Source organism: Chrysoperla carnea, chromosome X (assembly GCF_905475395.1).
Source record: "Chrysoperla carnea chromosome X, inChrCarn1.1, whole genome shotgun sequence".
NCBI lineage: Eukaryota > Metazoa > Arthropoda > Insecta > Neuroptera > Chrysopidae > Chrysoperla > Chrysoperla carnea.
Window position 1 is genome coordinate 34,136,571 of NC_058342.1, and position 16,378 is coordinate 34,152,948.

General features: G+C 31.3%; 2 protein-coding genes across 2 annotated transcripts; both read right to left on the reverse strand.

The window, feature by feature from the left end:
• Positions 1 to 1,033: 1,033 nt before the first annotated feature.
• Positions 1,034 to 4,915, reverse strand: LOC123302627 (GTP-binding protein 2). Its single transcript, XM_044885651.1, has 5 exons — positions 4,736 to 4,915; positions 3,945 to 4,199; positions 2,654 to 3,076; positions 2,368 to 2,532; positions 1,034 to 2,216 (listed from the first exon to the last, which is right to left on the reverse strand). The coding sequence occupies exons 2-5, from the start codon at positions 4,188 to 4,190 to the stop codon at positions 1,272 to 1,274; spliced, it is 1,779 nt and encodes a 592-aa protein (XP_044741586.1). The 5' UTR covers positions 4,191 to 4,199; positions 4,736 to 4,915; the 3' UTR covers positions 1,034 to 1,271.
• A 1,185-nt stretch (positions 4,916 to 6,100) lies between these two features.
• Positions 6,101 to 9,709, reverse strand: LOC123303078. The gene is made up of 4 exons (XM_044886177.1): positions 9,525 to 9,709; positions 8,771 to 9,245; positions 6,840 to 6,994; positions 6,101 to 6,647 (listed from the first exon to the last, which is right to left on the reverse strand). The coding sequence occupies exons 1-4, from the start codon at positions 9,648 to 9,650 to the stop codon at positions 6,177 to 6,179; spliced, it is 1,227 nt and encodes a 408-aa protein (XP_044742112.1). The 5' UTR covers positions 9,651 to 9,709; the 3' UTR covers positions 6,101 to 6,176.
• Between the last annotated feature and the right edge of the window lie 6,669 nt (positions 9,710 to 16,378).

Below are 16,378 nucleotides of genomic sequence, written 5' to 3' on the forward strand. Positions count from 1 at the left end.
TTAATTAAAAATGTTGACCAATGTTAAGAATTAATAAGTCGTATGTAATGTATTAATGATTGAAACGATTTTCAATTCTCACCATTAATCTGAAATCGTTTTAAAATCGTTTCTTATAATTTTTATTTTTCATGACCCTTAATGTACTTATATTTCAGTTGAAATAAAATTTTTTTTAAACATTTGCAATTTTGTTTTATTTACGCCGCGTCGATAAACTTACAAAAAAAAATCCGGCTACAGGTAAAAATCATAAAAAATCAGGAGAATATTCCACCAGATATAATGGTCCGGGAGCGGACTACACAAAATCACTTGACCTGTAAAAACAATGGGTTATGGCAACCCAGACCGGGGGAGCAGGAGGGAATTTGTAACGCCATATCGAGATACCAAGGCAGCTGCCTTACCTCCTTTTGACGGCGCCCATGCTTAAAAGAGTTAAAAATCTGGGAATGAAATGATACAAAAAAAAAAAACAAGTATGCAATTTTTAAATCAAAAAATATATTTCCATTTAGACTTTTTTACAAGAAATTTACCTTGTTATTAGCAATTCGATGACTAAATCTGAATAAATCATTTAAAATCACATAAAAAATTTAGTAAGTACTTCAATCTAAAGCTCAACTAAAAAATTGGATTTTAATGCTAAGAAAGACTATTGCTAAAAAGAACTATTGTCAGAACGCCAAATATAGCACAGCACCATGGAGGTTAGAGAGAAACCTCCATGGTAACGAGAATGGTTTACATTTTGATACTCGTGGCGTTGACATCTTAGCGTTAAAATCCAATACCAAACATAAAAACAATGCCATCCCAGTTCATCCAATTCTCACAGTCAGTTAATTATATCACGTCTGACGTCTGTCCAGTGCAGTGACAATGGCCACTGTCACTGTCAATGTCAGTGTCTGGTTCTGGCTGTGGCCATCATACCCTTGGCCACGCCACGTCTCGCCGTTAAAATTAAAAAAAAAACGGAAAAAAAATCTATCACACAAACAAAATAAATAAAATTGTGCTAAAATTCATACTCAAAAATTTTTTATTCTAAAAAAAACAGTCAGGTACAATTCTCATTTAATGATCTCTTGTTTTTCAAAAAAAAAAACTTAGGCGTCGGTATTGACGTATCGACGTCGTTATCTCGAAATTCAAACAAAATATAATACTCATGCTCGCGACGCCTATTATTATATTAATTATAAATTATTACATTAATAATTGATTTAAAAAAAAAATATTCTGGTTTATGAAGCGTGGATTCATCCTGAAGGTGATCCTCCAGCATTTACCCGTGAATTTAGTTTAATCGGAAATATTTGTGTGACTTTACCAATACCCTTGGTTAAACCTTCTCGGAATAACAGACGCATGCCAACAGTGACGTACTCTGGTTGGCGTACAAATCGAAACAATACCGAAGCTTGTTCGTTGGTATGGATGCCATTTGCTGCAAAAATACCCTCAATAACGGCCGTCTGACGTATGTTTCCAATATGGACAGTGGTCTGGAATCCAGGAAATATGGCTGTTGAATGATAAAGTACTGAGACCATAGCTTGGAAAAAATAGGTGCTGGTTGGTGTTCGTGTTCCACCCAATAACACCATCCCATGCCGTAGACCTGGAACCAGACGATCTAAGCATATGGACGCACTTTGTCCGGCGCGAACCATCTGGCATGGTGCTTTGTTTCGATGGACTGAATGCACTTTAACAGGCATGAAAGTACCATCTTTCATTGGACCGATACGCATTTCGGAACCTTCAGTTATAAATCCACTAACCAATAAGCCGCCGACTACTTGACCAACTCCCGACACACGAAATGTTTCATCGATTTGAAAATCAGCCGCTTTTTGTTCGAGTTTATCGCGCTCTTTTAGACTAATACCGGGCGGTAGAACATGCAAGAACTTTTTCAGTAATTCCAACCCATCACCGTTGACACTTGACACACAAAATATTGGCACGATGTTCCCGGTCAATTGATTTGCACCAGCTGTGATAACATCGTCATCATTTTTGATAAGCATAGGGACTCGTCGATAGCCTACAGATTTAAGCGCGTGCTCAACATTTTTTAGGACATACTTTGGTGATGCAATATCTATCTTGGATACCACTATAAACAATGGTACATCTAATGCTTTGGCTAGGGCAAGATGTTCCTGTGTTGTTGACAAAATTCCAGCACTGCCAGAAACCTATCAACAATAAAATTGAATGAATATCAACAATTATGAAATTTGGTGCAACAACATTTAATCAGATGTCTCGTCTTCGGGTGGTAGGTGTTTTTAAGGAGGGCACAGAGGATTTTTTGGTCTAGGTGTTAGAAATTAACAAGCTACTAACCACAAGCATAACGTGATGGGGCGAATATCCAGTTAAACCCAAAACTGTGGTACGAATATACTTTCGATGTCCAGCCAAATCCAAAAATGTAATCAATTTTGTTGAAGCCTCACAAATCTCTTCAGCAGTCATTAACTCCGAATAACTGTAATTGATTACTTGACCCTGAAAACAAATCGAAAAATTTTTTTAAATAAAATTAACAAAAACTGTCAACTTTGAAAGAAAATTTCAAAACCATGGAAAAAAAGAAAAGATTTTGGAAACAAACAAAAAATTTGCGTACCTCAGAATCGAAGCCAAGTATCTCGTGCGAAATAGACGAAGTACGACCAGATTGTACTTCATGTAAATGTCGAAACATATTCAATCGGGCACGACCACGACCATTATCCAATTGTCCTTGTGTCAACACACCCAACAGAGTAGATTTACCAGCATCAGCGCCTCCCATCACAGCTACACGTACATCAATGTTATTCTGATTCTCTGGTATTTTTCGAACTAATACTTCAGCTACAACACGACCATTCAACAAGATACGTTTACGTAATACCCCAATTGTCGCCCCCAATTGTAATGCCATCTTCTCCAATGTTTCCAAACTTGCGTTCATTTCACTTTGAGATAATCCAGCTAATGCTCCATTATCTTCCACACCCATTTCATAAATTGCTTCTCCTTGTCCTTCTCGGAGACGCCATTTCATCTAAAATTTATCAGTTTTTACTGTCATTAAAAGAGGATAATCACTAAGGTCGGGTTTAGAATTCGGAAGCCCTGGACTCAATATTTAGTGGAAGCCCCTTAAACTTTTTAGGCATAATAATACAAGAAACGGTATAAGAACGATCCTCACCCATTTGATAACCAGTTGAGAAAAGGGGTTAATTAAAACGGGGTTTTATAAGTTTGACCGCTATGTGTGTGTGTCTGTCTGTGGCATCATGAATATGAAATTTGAATCGGAATTCAATCGGACTATTTTATAAGGGTGTAGTTACTTATATTGACTTATATGTTCATACTTGATGAGGTAACTTCACCAATCTGTTAGCTAATCGAAATTAGTATCAGAAGAAAGATAATTACGAAATTAAAGGTATAGGCTTGCCTGCAAAAAAATCGTTTATGGAAAAAATTAGATTAAAAATAGTCATGAACACTTTTCGATTGAAAAACTATGATAGGCATGTTTAAAAATCAATAAAAATTCATAAAAATATCTCATCTGGTTATCAAATGAGTGAAGATCGACCTTATGCCGTTTCTTAGAAGTCTTAGCGGCTGCTATAGCATAAAAAGATCGAAACTTAACCTCAAAATTAACAAACTAAAAACATAAAAATCGCATGGAAACGACCATGTCATGGAATCTTTCGGTTAAAAACTTTCGTTTCTGTCGAATTCAAAAGTAAATAGGCAAAAAATAAGAAAATTAGCTGATGTTTTTCGAATTGGTTCAAGAAAAATCAACAGAGCTCCAACACTAACGTTGTATTTCCCCCCTCATAAGTTTACATTTCCAGGAAACAATGGCTGAAAAAAAAGTGAATTAATTAGAAATAAAGTTTTACCTGCGTAACTAAATGCTCGAATCGATGTTTCGTTGGATTAACCAATTTTAATTTATACTCAATATTTCCCGCCTGAGGTTCTGGCGGTAGACTACTAAAAGATCCCCTTGATTTACCAGAAAAATTTCGATGATGTCTAATATTTGATGATCGATTGGCAACATCATTATTATTAGTCCAATCACTATTCCCTGCTGCAGCTGAATCATTTCCCGCAGGATCAAAAAGATTTAAAAACGCGTCCATTTTTGCTAACTACAAACACAAAACAAAATCAATTAAGTAGGAAGTATACCGACTTTACGTTTGAGTTGCGCAATCGATCCTTTATTGCATCAGAATTTAAAGCAGGGGAAATCTGAAATTCTTCACTGAATTCTGATAATTGAGTAATATTGCACCACTTTAAATTAAACCATATGGATTCGTTAAAATTTTTTTGACGTTAAGTCGTTACAAACAAATTCGTGAGTCGTAAAAAAAAATTTAAGTGTTTACAATTTAAAAATAGATTTTGGCATAAACATAAATAATAAACATTTGTATACTAATAATAGTCATACACAAAACTTAAAACAATGCCAAAGCTTAATTTAGAAATTCCCACAAAAAGTTTAGTATACAAATGTAAATTTTGTTTGCCAAAATTTTTGTTACCTTATGGTTTAAAATTTTGAAGTGAAAGTAAATTATAACATTTGTTACAATTTCATAATCAGATACAATTTATGGTTATTTACAAAAGAAATCAATCATATTTAACGAAAATCAATTGAAAAATGAAAATTTACCTTGTATTATGATGGGAAAATTAGTTTTTTGTGACCATTATTTTCAATTTTTGTTGTATATGAAAATTTTATCCATCCATTATGGGTTAGATTTTTCACAAACTGATTCTTTTTCCGAATATTATGTTTCCTATAATAATAATATGTTACTGAAAAATTTTCCTTCCTTTGTTTTCAAACAGTCAAAAAATATTTGCACTCTTGAATTTATGTTATTACATTCAGCATTATGTGATTGTCTGATCTCACTTTATTATTTTATATCTGTCCTTGTTTTATCTGTTTACTTATTCTACTTTATTAAAATTATATAACTTTGTCTTTTACTATTTGAATAAATTTATTGAACATTTTACAAATGCACTGTATCTATTAAGGCTGTTTACCAAAGTCAAATATTATAAATGGCTGTGTCTCAAACTATATATTTAAAAAAATTATGTAATCGAGTTTATTTATTTTAATACCTCATATTTTAATATACCATGTATATGAAATATACCAAGGTACACTAAATTTAGTCCCAAGTTTTTTACGCTTAAAAATATTGATGCTACGAACCAAATTTTGGTATAATGTTCATAATATCACCTAAGTAATTGTCATCACGATAACTCAAAAACGAAAAGAGATATCAAGCTGAAATTTTACTAGCGTACTTAGGGCGTAAAAAGTGAGGTCGAGTTCGTAAATGAGCAACGTAGCTCAATTGGATCTTGGGTACGTAGGACCCATCTTGTAAACCGTTAAAGATAGAAACAAAGTTTAAATGTAAAAAATGTTCCTTATAAAAAAATGAACAACTTTTAATTGAAACATTTTTTTGGAAACATCACTGTTTATCCGTGAGAGTGCATATTGTATTATATGAGAATATTAGTTATGTATGTGTGGCATGTATGTATGTGTAATATGATAGAGTAATAAACACTGTCTATGCATGGTTTTTCAACAATTAACTCAGTCAATTGTTTGTTTTCACTTGTTTTTATTACATTATAACAGAAGTTTCATAATTCATACTATAAACTAGAAGTGAAAATTGATATTTTCGTATATTCTACTGTGGAGATTTTTAACCTAACTAAAAATACGCCCATAGTTAAATTTCGCGATTTGGAATTTTTAAAAGGTGTGAAATAATTAAAAAAAGATTTAAATTACATATGTACAATTAAAACTTTATTCAAATTATGTAATTTCTATATTTTACAAAATATAATAATCCGACTTATTAAAAGAGGCTTAACAATTAATTCGTCTAAATTACAAATTATTACTTTTTGATTTTTTTTTTATTCTTTTGCTTTTTTGTACTTGATCAAAACTTGAAGTTTTAAACTTACTTGATAGGAACTTCACGCTCTTTCCTACTTTGGCTCTGTAAATTATTAAGGAGTTAAATACTCAAAAAATAAAGGAAAAGAAGCCAATATTTTTCTCAAACAAGTATTTCCAAAACGTCTTGAAGTTGAATGAATTGAGATTGGAAGAAGTTACCAAAAATCGGTTCACCCAAACCGTATTTATTGGCCAGATTACGAATCGAAAAATTTGTACGTCCTAAAGATGAAATATTTGTTAAACGTGCCTCATCAAATTCGATGTGCCCCGGTTGTTCGTAAATTAAAAATACATATCGATGATAACCGGTACCCATTGGTGGAGTAGGTGGAATGTATACGGCGATGGTTTCCCCACGGCATACTTTATCCCCAGGTATATTTCCAACTACCCAATGCTCAATTTCACGCAATTTTGGCTCGGCACGACTTGGCGCATCTGGATCGACCATGGCCAGTAAATAGTATTTGCTTGGGTCTCCATTAAATTTGACTTGCGGTTTTTGTAATACTTGTGTTGGGTTTAGATTATTTCCTAGATTTACCTCAACTCCACTTGGATATTTTACCTAAATTAAATTAAAATACATAAATTAAATTGTGTCTCTCAAATTTTGCTGCTTTTCATATTGTGAATCACAAATTTTTGGCCTAAAAAAAGCTTTCCTGGCCTACTCCTCCTCAGTACGCCTGTGCCTAAAGATGTCACTATCATTTTATGTATCATCGTTTATTAAGAAATAATAAAATTTCATAATTACCTCAAGCAATTGATAAGGAGGTACGTCAACAACATCCGGAACAATTTCATTTTTCGTAAATGCCTGATCCACACTTGCAAATGCCTGGCTAAAAATCACAACAATAAAAACTAATTTTTTCCACATGGTAATTATCATAGAAATGACCATTGAATGAATAAAAAAAAATATAGCAATTAGATTTTTCACTTTTATTTAAATAAAAAAAAAAAATTATCATAAAAAAAGTGAATTATAAATTATAATTATTATCTGCGTTTGTCACATTGGTTTCCCCAATTAATGGTACAGCAAAAATATTACAATATACAAGTGTTACATGTACAGTCAAACTTCGTTATACAGGTGTAATGATTTAATATGGTAATCGTGGTTTAGGTAAAATTGCTGTTTAGTTATATTGAGAACTTAATTCCGCGACCGGATACAAAAGCTAACACCAAATAACAACAAAAATGTACCAAATGGACTTCAAACATTACAAACTTTGATTTAAAACTTTTAGAGACTTCAAGAAACAAATCAAAATTAACTAAAAAAACAATAAAATTTACGTATTCTCTTTTTACTGTGATTTAAAATGGGGGTTTGAGTGTTGGACTTCTAACCAAAAGGTCTAGGGTTCAAATCTTAGTCAAGATGTTCATTTATAATTGTTTTACAATTTAAAAAATTAAAATTTAGGGGATCAAAACTCATGCAAGCAGGTCACTCACAATTGTTCAATCAATACTCAACGCAATCTAGAAGTGGTTATCTGAGGAACGTATTACTAAGGGCAGAGATGATACAGTTCGTAAACCTATAACCAAAATGTTAAATTAAAACGACTTCGGTTGTTTTTAGATCGAAGACCATGTAACACTGATTTTTAATTGAAATAATTGTTGCTTAATAATGTTTTTTCTCTTTATCAAAATAAAAAAAAATTTGTTTTACTTTAAAATTCTTTGAACCCAGTTTGACTGTAAACTTAAAACCAATTGTGTAAACAATAACACATTGTTGTAACAAAAGTTATTCATTATTTTTCAACGTGATAGAATTGTAAACACAGTTTTACTGTGATAATATTAAAACCAATTATGTAAACATTTACAAAAAGTAATTTATATTAAATTTTTTGTATTATAATTACTTATCTTTAATGATCTTTCCCATGTCCTTATAATATTCAAACTTAAAAAAAAATCGAACTAATTAGTTTGCCAAACAGGATTTAAAAAAGAAAATTAAAATTACTTGATAAAAATGCTTTAATTAATTCTTTATTCAAATTACATAATTCTATTAGTTACAAACCATACTGTACTTGGGAAAAAAGGTCGTTTCCAAACATAATAATGTAGGGGAGGGTGTCCCAAAATGATCCCCTTAAGAAAAAGTGTAATTTTAACTTTAATGTAACTTTATTCAAGTGTTGCAATATTAGCATGCCAATTTCCTTTTAATTTGTTCAAATTATTTATTTAATATTTCTCAAAAGAGATCGTTTTACCGACCTTGTAAGAACAAGTGGGTAAAATGATCCCACTGCGTTTTTACCAAATAGTTCACATAAAATAATAATTCTTCTTTTACGTTGCGTCAACGATTGGTATAAACAGAAAAATCACTGGTTAAATCATCTAAATCAACACATTAAAGACCCGCCACATGATAGGGGATCATTTTTTATCTATTACAATTTTACACACAAAATAGGGATCATTTTAATCAATATAAAAGAGAACATTTAACCCGTAATGACATATTTGAATATTGTCAGAAAAACTGACCTTAAAATTCATTATACGTCTATCAAAATGTGTTTTGATAGTCGTATAAAAATCAAATTACGCGAAAAGTAACAAAAAAAAAAAAAAATTTACGTTGTAAATTTATCTTCAATTGAATTCTAATTACGGAAGTTACGGAAGTACAATCATATTAATTATCCAACATAGCATAAATTGATGGAACCGATTCATCGTATTGGGCTTGATAGAAGTTACCAAAAATTGGATCACCAACGCCATATTTTTTGGCAAGATTACGTATCGAAAATTTTGGACGACCGGATGTTGATGTGTTTGTCAAACGTGGTTCATCGAATTGGATATAACCAGGTTGTTCGTAAATTAAAAATATATATCGATGATAGCCAGTATTTTCCGGTGGCGCTGATGGGATGTAATCGGCTATAGTTTCGCCATAGCATACTTTGTCACCAGGTATATTTCCAACTAGCCAATGTTCAAATTCACGCATTGTTGGTTCAGCACGACTTGGCGCATCTGGATCTGTCATACATAGTAAATAGTACTTGCTAGGATCGCCCGTAAATTTTACAGATGGTTTTTGTAATACTTGTGTTGGAGTTAGGTAATTTCCTAGTTTTACCACACCGCCACTTGGATATTTTACCTAAATTCAATAAATTACTTAAGGTTGTTGAGGCATTACAGACAAAGAAACATTATTAACTTAAAATTTCGAGAAAGTATTCTTAAGGTAGTACGAACGTCAAAGCAAGTTTAGACTTGTGGTTGAAATTATTTGTACCCTATTTTCAATTCCTTTGCTGATGAATTCTGTTATAACTTCATGAATGTAGTCGAAAAATAAGAATGCAATTTTTCGATATCTGCCTTGCGCACGGGTCAGATTCAGTTTACTTAAGAAATAATAAAATTTTATAATTACCTCAACCAATTGATAAGGAGGCACGTCAATAACATCCGAAACAATTTCATTTTCCGTAAATGCCTGATCCACACTTGCAAAGGCCTGGCTACAAATCACAACAATAAAAATTAGCTTTTTCCACATAGCAATTGTTGTATCAAAAACTGTGTGTGAATGATTTAAATAACTAAAGAAGCAACGATTAAATTTTTTATTTTAGTTTCAGTTTTATTTATATACAAAAAAATCATGTTAGAAAAAAAAATTTATTATAAAATCGTGAATTTGATGTGTTTGTGTTTGTCACAATGACTTCCCCAATTAATGGATACTTTGATTCAGCAGAAAAAAAATTAACGTATTGTTGTGAAACTGACATGAAATTATTATTATTACTATTATTTTTTTGATTCATTCATTTATTTTATTTTAAGTGATATAACAAAAAATTTGTGAGTAGCAGAGCTCCATCACTAAGACCATATTTCTCTTCGATTAGGTATATACTAAGTTTAGTCCCAAGTTTGTAACGCTTAGAAATATTGATGTTACCAACTATATTTTGCTCTAGGTGTTCATAAAATCACCTAAGTAGTTCATTTCCGGTTGTCCGTCTGTCTGTCTGTGATCACGATAACTCACAAACGAAAAAACAAATCAAGCTGAAATTTTTAGAGCGTGCTCAAAACTTTGATGTCCATTTTCTCTAAAACTATACAAGATAGAGAATTAAAAATTTGCAAGTATCTTCAACCAGTGTTCTTGCGAAATATTCTCGAAAAACGAAACAAATTCTAGTAAGTACTTTCGAAAATTTTGGAAAACCAAATAAGTGGCAGTTGCAAGGTCGCCATAATTGTGCAGGTTTTTTAAGCTCTTGAAATTCATAAAAAATAATGCTAACACTGATATTCAACACATTCTTTACAGGGTATTTCAATAATTAACAGTCAATTGTTTGTTTTCACTGCTTTCTACTAAAATGAGATTTGGCACTGGGTTGTCAAAACTACCAAAGGACACTTTCTTAACATTAATTCAATTCTTAGATTGATTTCTAATTTTCTAGCTCAATTTAGAAGAATTTTGAAGATGTGCAAAGCTTTCAAAACTGCAAAAATTCGTGAATTTTCTGTATACCCCCAAAACGATCATTCTGGACACTAAGTCAGCTTACATGCAGATTTGCAACCCTCTATCTCAATTTTGAAACCCGCAAAAATCCATGATATTTTGATACAAAAAAGGGAGTAGAGATGCAGGGAAGTTGTCACTAATGGAAAGTACCTACTGGATATTAACCCAATTCACATTAAAAGCCCAAATCAAATAAGAAAACAATTAAAGCCCAAATCTTCAAAAGGCAAAGTTGGAACACAAAAGGGTCGGTTGAGTCTAACTCCAGCTTGTCTTTTGATGGCCGGACTTTCATTTTTCTTCGGAGAGGGTTGTTTTTAGTGAAAAAGCCATCAAATTAGTTCCTAATAGCATTTTCTTTGTTGGACATAACGACCATAATTATCTTTCCCAGATTAAGCCAGCGCGGGCCCTTAGCAAATTTTATCTACGGGTGTGTTTTTTTAGTCTACGTAAATCTATTTGGCGCCTCACTAACTATATGCTAATCCGCCACTGGTAATTGTATAATGTCGTTATAACACATTTTGACTAAAGATTGTTTAAAACTAATTATGTTAACAATCACACCTCTTTGTTATTGAATTGTAAATACAGTTTTACTGTAATAACATTAAAAGTAATTACATAAACATTTGCATTATGTTTCAAGCAAGGTAATTAAATTATTTAATTGGCCTAAATGATAACATATTTTTCAAATTCCTAACAATGCTCTAAGCTAACAAAACTCAAACTATTCTACTTTTGAAAAATCTACGGTATCCTAAATGTCTTACATTTAAATAACGGATATATCAAACTATAAATTGATACTTTTCTGAAAATTAAAAGGAAGCAATTGTTTTTTTTAAGAAGGTTAATAAAATTTTGATGGATCCTGATTATCATTAAGTTGTCATCAATAAAATATAATCACTCTGTAAATAAATAGGTATCCTGTAGGTACATAAATAATATATTTAAAATCAATAATTATAATATTTTACAAAGGTTGTAGTGGGTAGAGACCCATAAACGAGATCGCGACTGGAGAGATTTTGAAATTTATATATTGGGATTCTTTACTTTTTATACCATGTATATATGAAATATACCAAGGTATACTAAGTTTAGTCCCAAGTTTATAACTATGAACAAAATTTGATATAAATGTTCATGAAATCATCTAATTAGTCCATTTCCGGTTGTCTGTCTGTCGTCTGTCCGTCTGTCATCACGATTACTCAAAAACGAAAAAAGATATCAAGTTGAAATTGTTATAGCGTGCTTAGGACGTAAAAAGAGAGGTCGAGTTCGTAAATGAGCAACATAGGTGAATTGGGTCTTGGGTCCATAGAACCCGTCTTATAAACCGTTAGAGATATAACAAAAGTTTAACGGTAAAAAATGCTCCTTATAAAAGAATTAACAACTTTTGTTTAAAATATTTTTTCGTAAACATCACTGTTTACCCGCGAGAGCGCAAATCGTAGAGTATGTATTATATGGGAATATCAGTTATATATGTGTGACATGTATGTATGAGTAATGTGACAGAGTAATCAACACTGTCTAAGAAGATGTGTTTTCTTAGTTCTCGTGCAAAACTCTCTCGTCTGCATGAAGGCCATACAAAGGAAAGCTATCAGAACGGGTCATTAAGTTCGGTCTCGTACTTGAGATTCACATCCGCACAATTCTGTCCAGTCATAATCGCGTAATTAGTTGGATGATAATAGATTTATAAAATTACTAATTTCTGTTCGAATTTATTTATATTTAAATGAGATTGCAATAAATTAAGCTTCGGTAATTTTAATAAATATAGTTATTAATTTAATCAATTACAATAATCGTGGAACACGCACGCAACGAATACCATTTTAATCACTTAATTAAACATTTTTAAAATAGTAATGCACAAATTACTACTTTTTTCAATATTAAAGAATTTTTCTCAAGTAAACAAGATAAAAGAGTTCTACAACTTACCGATTATGCACTTTATCGAAGATCAATAGTCCCGATATCTGGTACCGATATTTATCACAAAGATAAAAAACTTGATCCAAAATTAGTGGCTTCAAAAAAAATTCCATTCGGATTGGATTAAATTTGCCTGTGTTATCAAAAAAGTCGATTTTTTGAACATAGTGACGTCATCAAAATCCAAAAATTTTAATTTTGCTCTATCTCACCCAAATTATATCCAATATTGACAAACAATGTATGTAATCCTACTAAATTTAGGTCATACTTTTCAAGATTCTGAGGTCCTGGTCCCAATATTTACCACAAAGATGAGTGCTAGCGATAAAATAACGTCAAAAATGAAAAACTTGACCCAAAATTAGTGGATTTCAAAAAAAATTCCATTCTGATCGGATAAAATTTGCCTGTGTTATCACAAAAATCGATTTTTTGAACATAGTGACGTCATCAAAATCCAAAAATTTTAATTTTGCTCTATCACAGCCAAATTATATCCAATATTGATCAACAAAGTATGTAATCCTACTAAATTTGGGTCATTCTTTTCAATTTTCTGATCAGTTTTAACCTACCTTCAATAAGTTTCCAGATTCTGAGGTCCTGGTCCTGATATATACCACAAAGATGAGTGCTAGCGATAAACTAACATCAAAAATGAAAAACTTGGCCCAAAATTAGTGGGTTTCAAAAAAAATTTCATTCGGATTGGTTAAAATTTGCCTGTGTTATCAAAAAAATCGATTTTTTGAACATAGTGACGTCATCAAAATCCAAAAATTTTAATTTTGCTCTATCACAGCCAAATTATATCCAATATTGATCAACAAAGTATGTAATCCTACTAAATTTGGGTCATTCTTTTCAATTTTCTGATCAGTTTTAACCTACCTTCAATAAGTTTCATGATTCTGAGGTCCTGGTCCTGATATATACCACAAAGATGAGTGCTAGCGATAAACTAACATCAAAAATGAAAAACTTGGCCCAAAATTAGTGGGTTTCAAAAAAAATTTCATTCGGATTGGTTAAAATTTGCCTGTGTTATCAAAAAAATCGATTTTTTGAACATAGTGACGTCATCTAAATCCAAAAATTTTTATTTTGCTCTATCATATCCAAAAAATATCCAATATTGATCAACAAAGTATGTAATCCTACTAAATTTGAGTCATACTTTTCAATTTTCTTATCAGTTTTAACCTACCTGCGATAGCTTTCAAGATTCTGGGGTCCTGGTCCCGATATTTACCACAAAGATAAGTGCTAGCGATAAACTAACATCAAAAATGAAAAACTTGGCCCAATATTAGTGGGTTTCAAAAAAAATTCCATTCGGGTTACATAAAATTTGCTTGTGTTATCAAAAGAATCGATTTTTTAACATAGTGACGTCATCAAAATCCAAAAATTACCAAATTTGGGTTACGGGTTAGAAAAGGCTTACAACAATGGTTATTAAATGATATTGTATATTTTATATAATTAATAATTACATATGAATTGATACAAAGAATGTTTTGTTTGCATTTTCATAATTTCAGTTTCATTTTTTCATGTAAAAATCATTTATTTTATTTTATTTATTATTTTAATTCAAAAATATGTAAAATGACTGATGAGCTTTCATTGGTTTACTCACTGATTTACATCAAGTGAAAAACACATGAAAACACATTTGTTCCATTTCCTCTTTCATCACCACATTCAGGTCGGATCAGATCGGAGGAAATACAAAACAAGTATATTAAATTTACAAAGGAATGAAAATTGTTTTAAAAAAGTTATTCAGGATGGCGATCGAATTTCTCTTATAGCACAAAAATTATTTTATTTGAAAAATAGAAAACCATCTTCGGATTAAAAAACCTTCACTTTCAATTCATGAGGCTCTATCATTTTCCCTGAATTTTCACGTTCTCAAAATTTTCAAACATTTCCAGGTCGATCGCCATCCTATTATTTTTCATTTTTACGTACAAATTTCCAAAAAAAACAAGTGAAGAAAATATTTTTTCTCGGTATAAAAAAATGTTTTTATTGTACTATTCAAATTGGGTATCATTTTCATTTTTACCTTCTTATCATTTTCCAAATTCTACATGCAACTTAATTCGAACCTAATAAATTTCGATTATTTTTGCAAATAAACGTTGTTCTATTTTCGATGTTATTTTTAAATGTGCCGCCATTTTGCTGTTTTGTACTAGATGTCCTTTTTTTGACATGTGAAGCATGCGTAAATTGATTCCCTAAATCTTACGATTAAACATCTGTTGAATTTTTTCTTAGGAGATTTTCGAAGGCGAAGAACCAACGCCAATAAATTAATAAACATAAATTTTTGGGCACGCCATCACTCGAGTGATCCAACACTATCTGTAAAACGGCAAACAATCCACGTCTATGATTAAATAATAATACTGACAAATCGATTTTCAAATTGCTTTCAATAAAATTTAGAATAAGAAAGATGGTAAAATGAAATTCGATTATTGTGAAATTAGTACGTAATCAAAAAAAATTTCGGTACAATATTTTAGCTGCGTTTATTTTTTATTTTTTACACAATTATTCTCAAAAACAAAAATTATTTGAAAAAACACATTCTCAAATAAAAAGTACCTCAATTTTTTGTATATTCTAGGTTCAATTAATAAAAGCCTCAAATCTCAAAAATTGGTGAACAAAAAATTGAATTGTCAAGTATAATTTTTTTCTTGAGGGGGGCCTCCCAACTCTGGTATATCAACGTTTATTGTTTGTGAGTCATCAAAATTGCGAGTCTCTCTCTCAGAAAATAATTCTTCTGAGAGATAGAATCACGAAGTATAGATACAAGGAGTCCGAACGATATAGGCCTGCTTTTCCATGGTATTGATGTACACGATAATAAATCCTGATCATAGTTCTTTTTTCTGCCACTGGCTGCGCAAGAATTCAGGACGTACCGATGTTTGTATACAATAATAAACCCACATCATAGTTCTCTTTTCTCCCACTGAGCTGCGCAAGAATTCAAGACGTATCGATGCTTGTACACAATAATAAACTCAGAGCATAGTTCTCTTTTCTGCCACTAAACTGCGCAAGAATTCAGGACGTACCGATGCTTGTACACTGTCTCCTAAATGGAGACCATTCGTTCAACATTACGTTCGCACTCCTTGTATCTATACTTCGTGGATAGAATGAATAAATCGTTTATAATGACTATCGGATAAAAGGACCATAATTGTAGATCCTTTTAATGTTGTTATAGCCGGTTTTGACTGTACTCCTTATTCTAGTTGAGAAAAGTTGGATCTTTTGAATACTCTCCCCTCCAAATGTGTTTAAAATAGATCAAATGACTTTGGAATTAAACTTGGATCAAAATTTTTGTGGATTTGACTTTTATTAATCGGTATTTAATTGCTGAGGTCTATCTATCATTCCACATACATACAAAATTTTACATATTTTATAAACATTTAAAAAATTTTTACCACCAGAGGTTTGAGGTTTTTCACAAAACACTTGTTTGTTTGTTTTTTATAAAAAAAAAATTAAAAATCGTCAAAAAAACTAATAAAATGATCCACGTAAAATATTGTGCGTAACAACTCTTCTCTCTGTTTTTTTTAGGAACTCTCAAAATTCCTGATTTGTTTTCAACAAATGTTTTGTAAAATATGGCGCTCAAAGAAGCTTTGTCTATTTTTTTTTTTGGAAAAGTTTAAAATATTAATTTTTTTTTTAAAGGCAGTGACGATAGTTGGTTA

What these genes read in the sequence shown, in the direction of transcription:
- LOC123302627 (XM_044885651.1), bottom strand. Translation starts at nt 4,190, where the DNA reads ATGGACGCGTTTTTAAATCTTTTTGATCCTGCGGGAAATGATTCAGCT. An exon ending in TACTTGGCTTCGATTCTGAG is followed by an intron (nt 2,533 to 2,653) that starts GTACGCAAATTT and finishes ATTTGTTTTCAG; the next exon opens with GGTCAAGTAATCAATTACAG. An exon ending in CCCATCACGTTATGCTTGTG is followed by an intron (nt 2,217 to 2,367) that starts GTTAGTAGCTTG and finishes TATTGTTGATAG; the next exon opens with GTTTCTGGCAGTGCTGGAAT.
- LOC123303078 (XM_044886177.1), bottom strand. Translation starts at nt 9,650, where the DNA reads ATGTGGAAAAAGCTAATTTTTATTGTTGTGATTTGTAGCCAGGCCTTT. An exon ending in TTATGCTATGTTGGATAATT is followed by an intron (nt 6,995 to 8,770) that starts AATATGATTGTA and finishes TTTTTTTTATTC; the next exon opens with ATTCAATGGTCATTTCTATG. An exon ending in CTCCTTATCAATTGCTTGAG is followed by an intron (nt 6,648 to 6,839) that starts GTAATTATGAAA and finishes AATTTAATTTAG; the next exon opens with GTAAAATATCCAAGTGGAGT.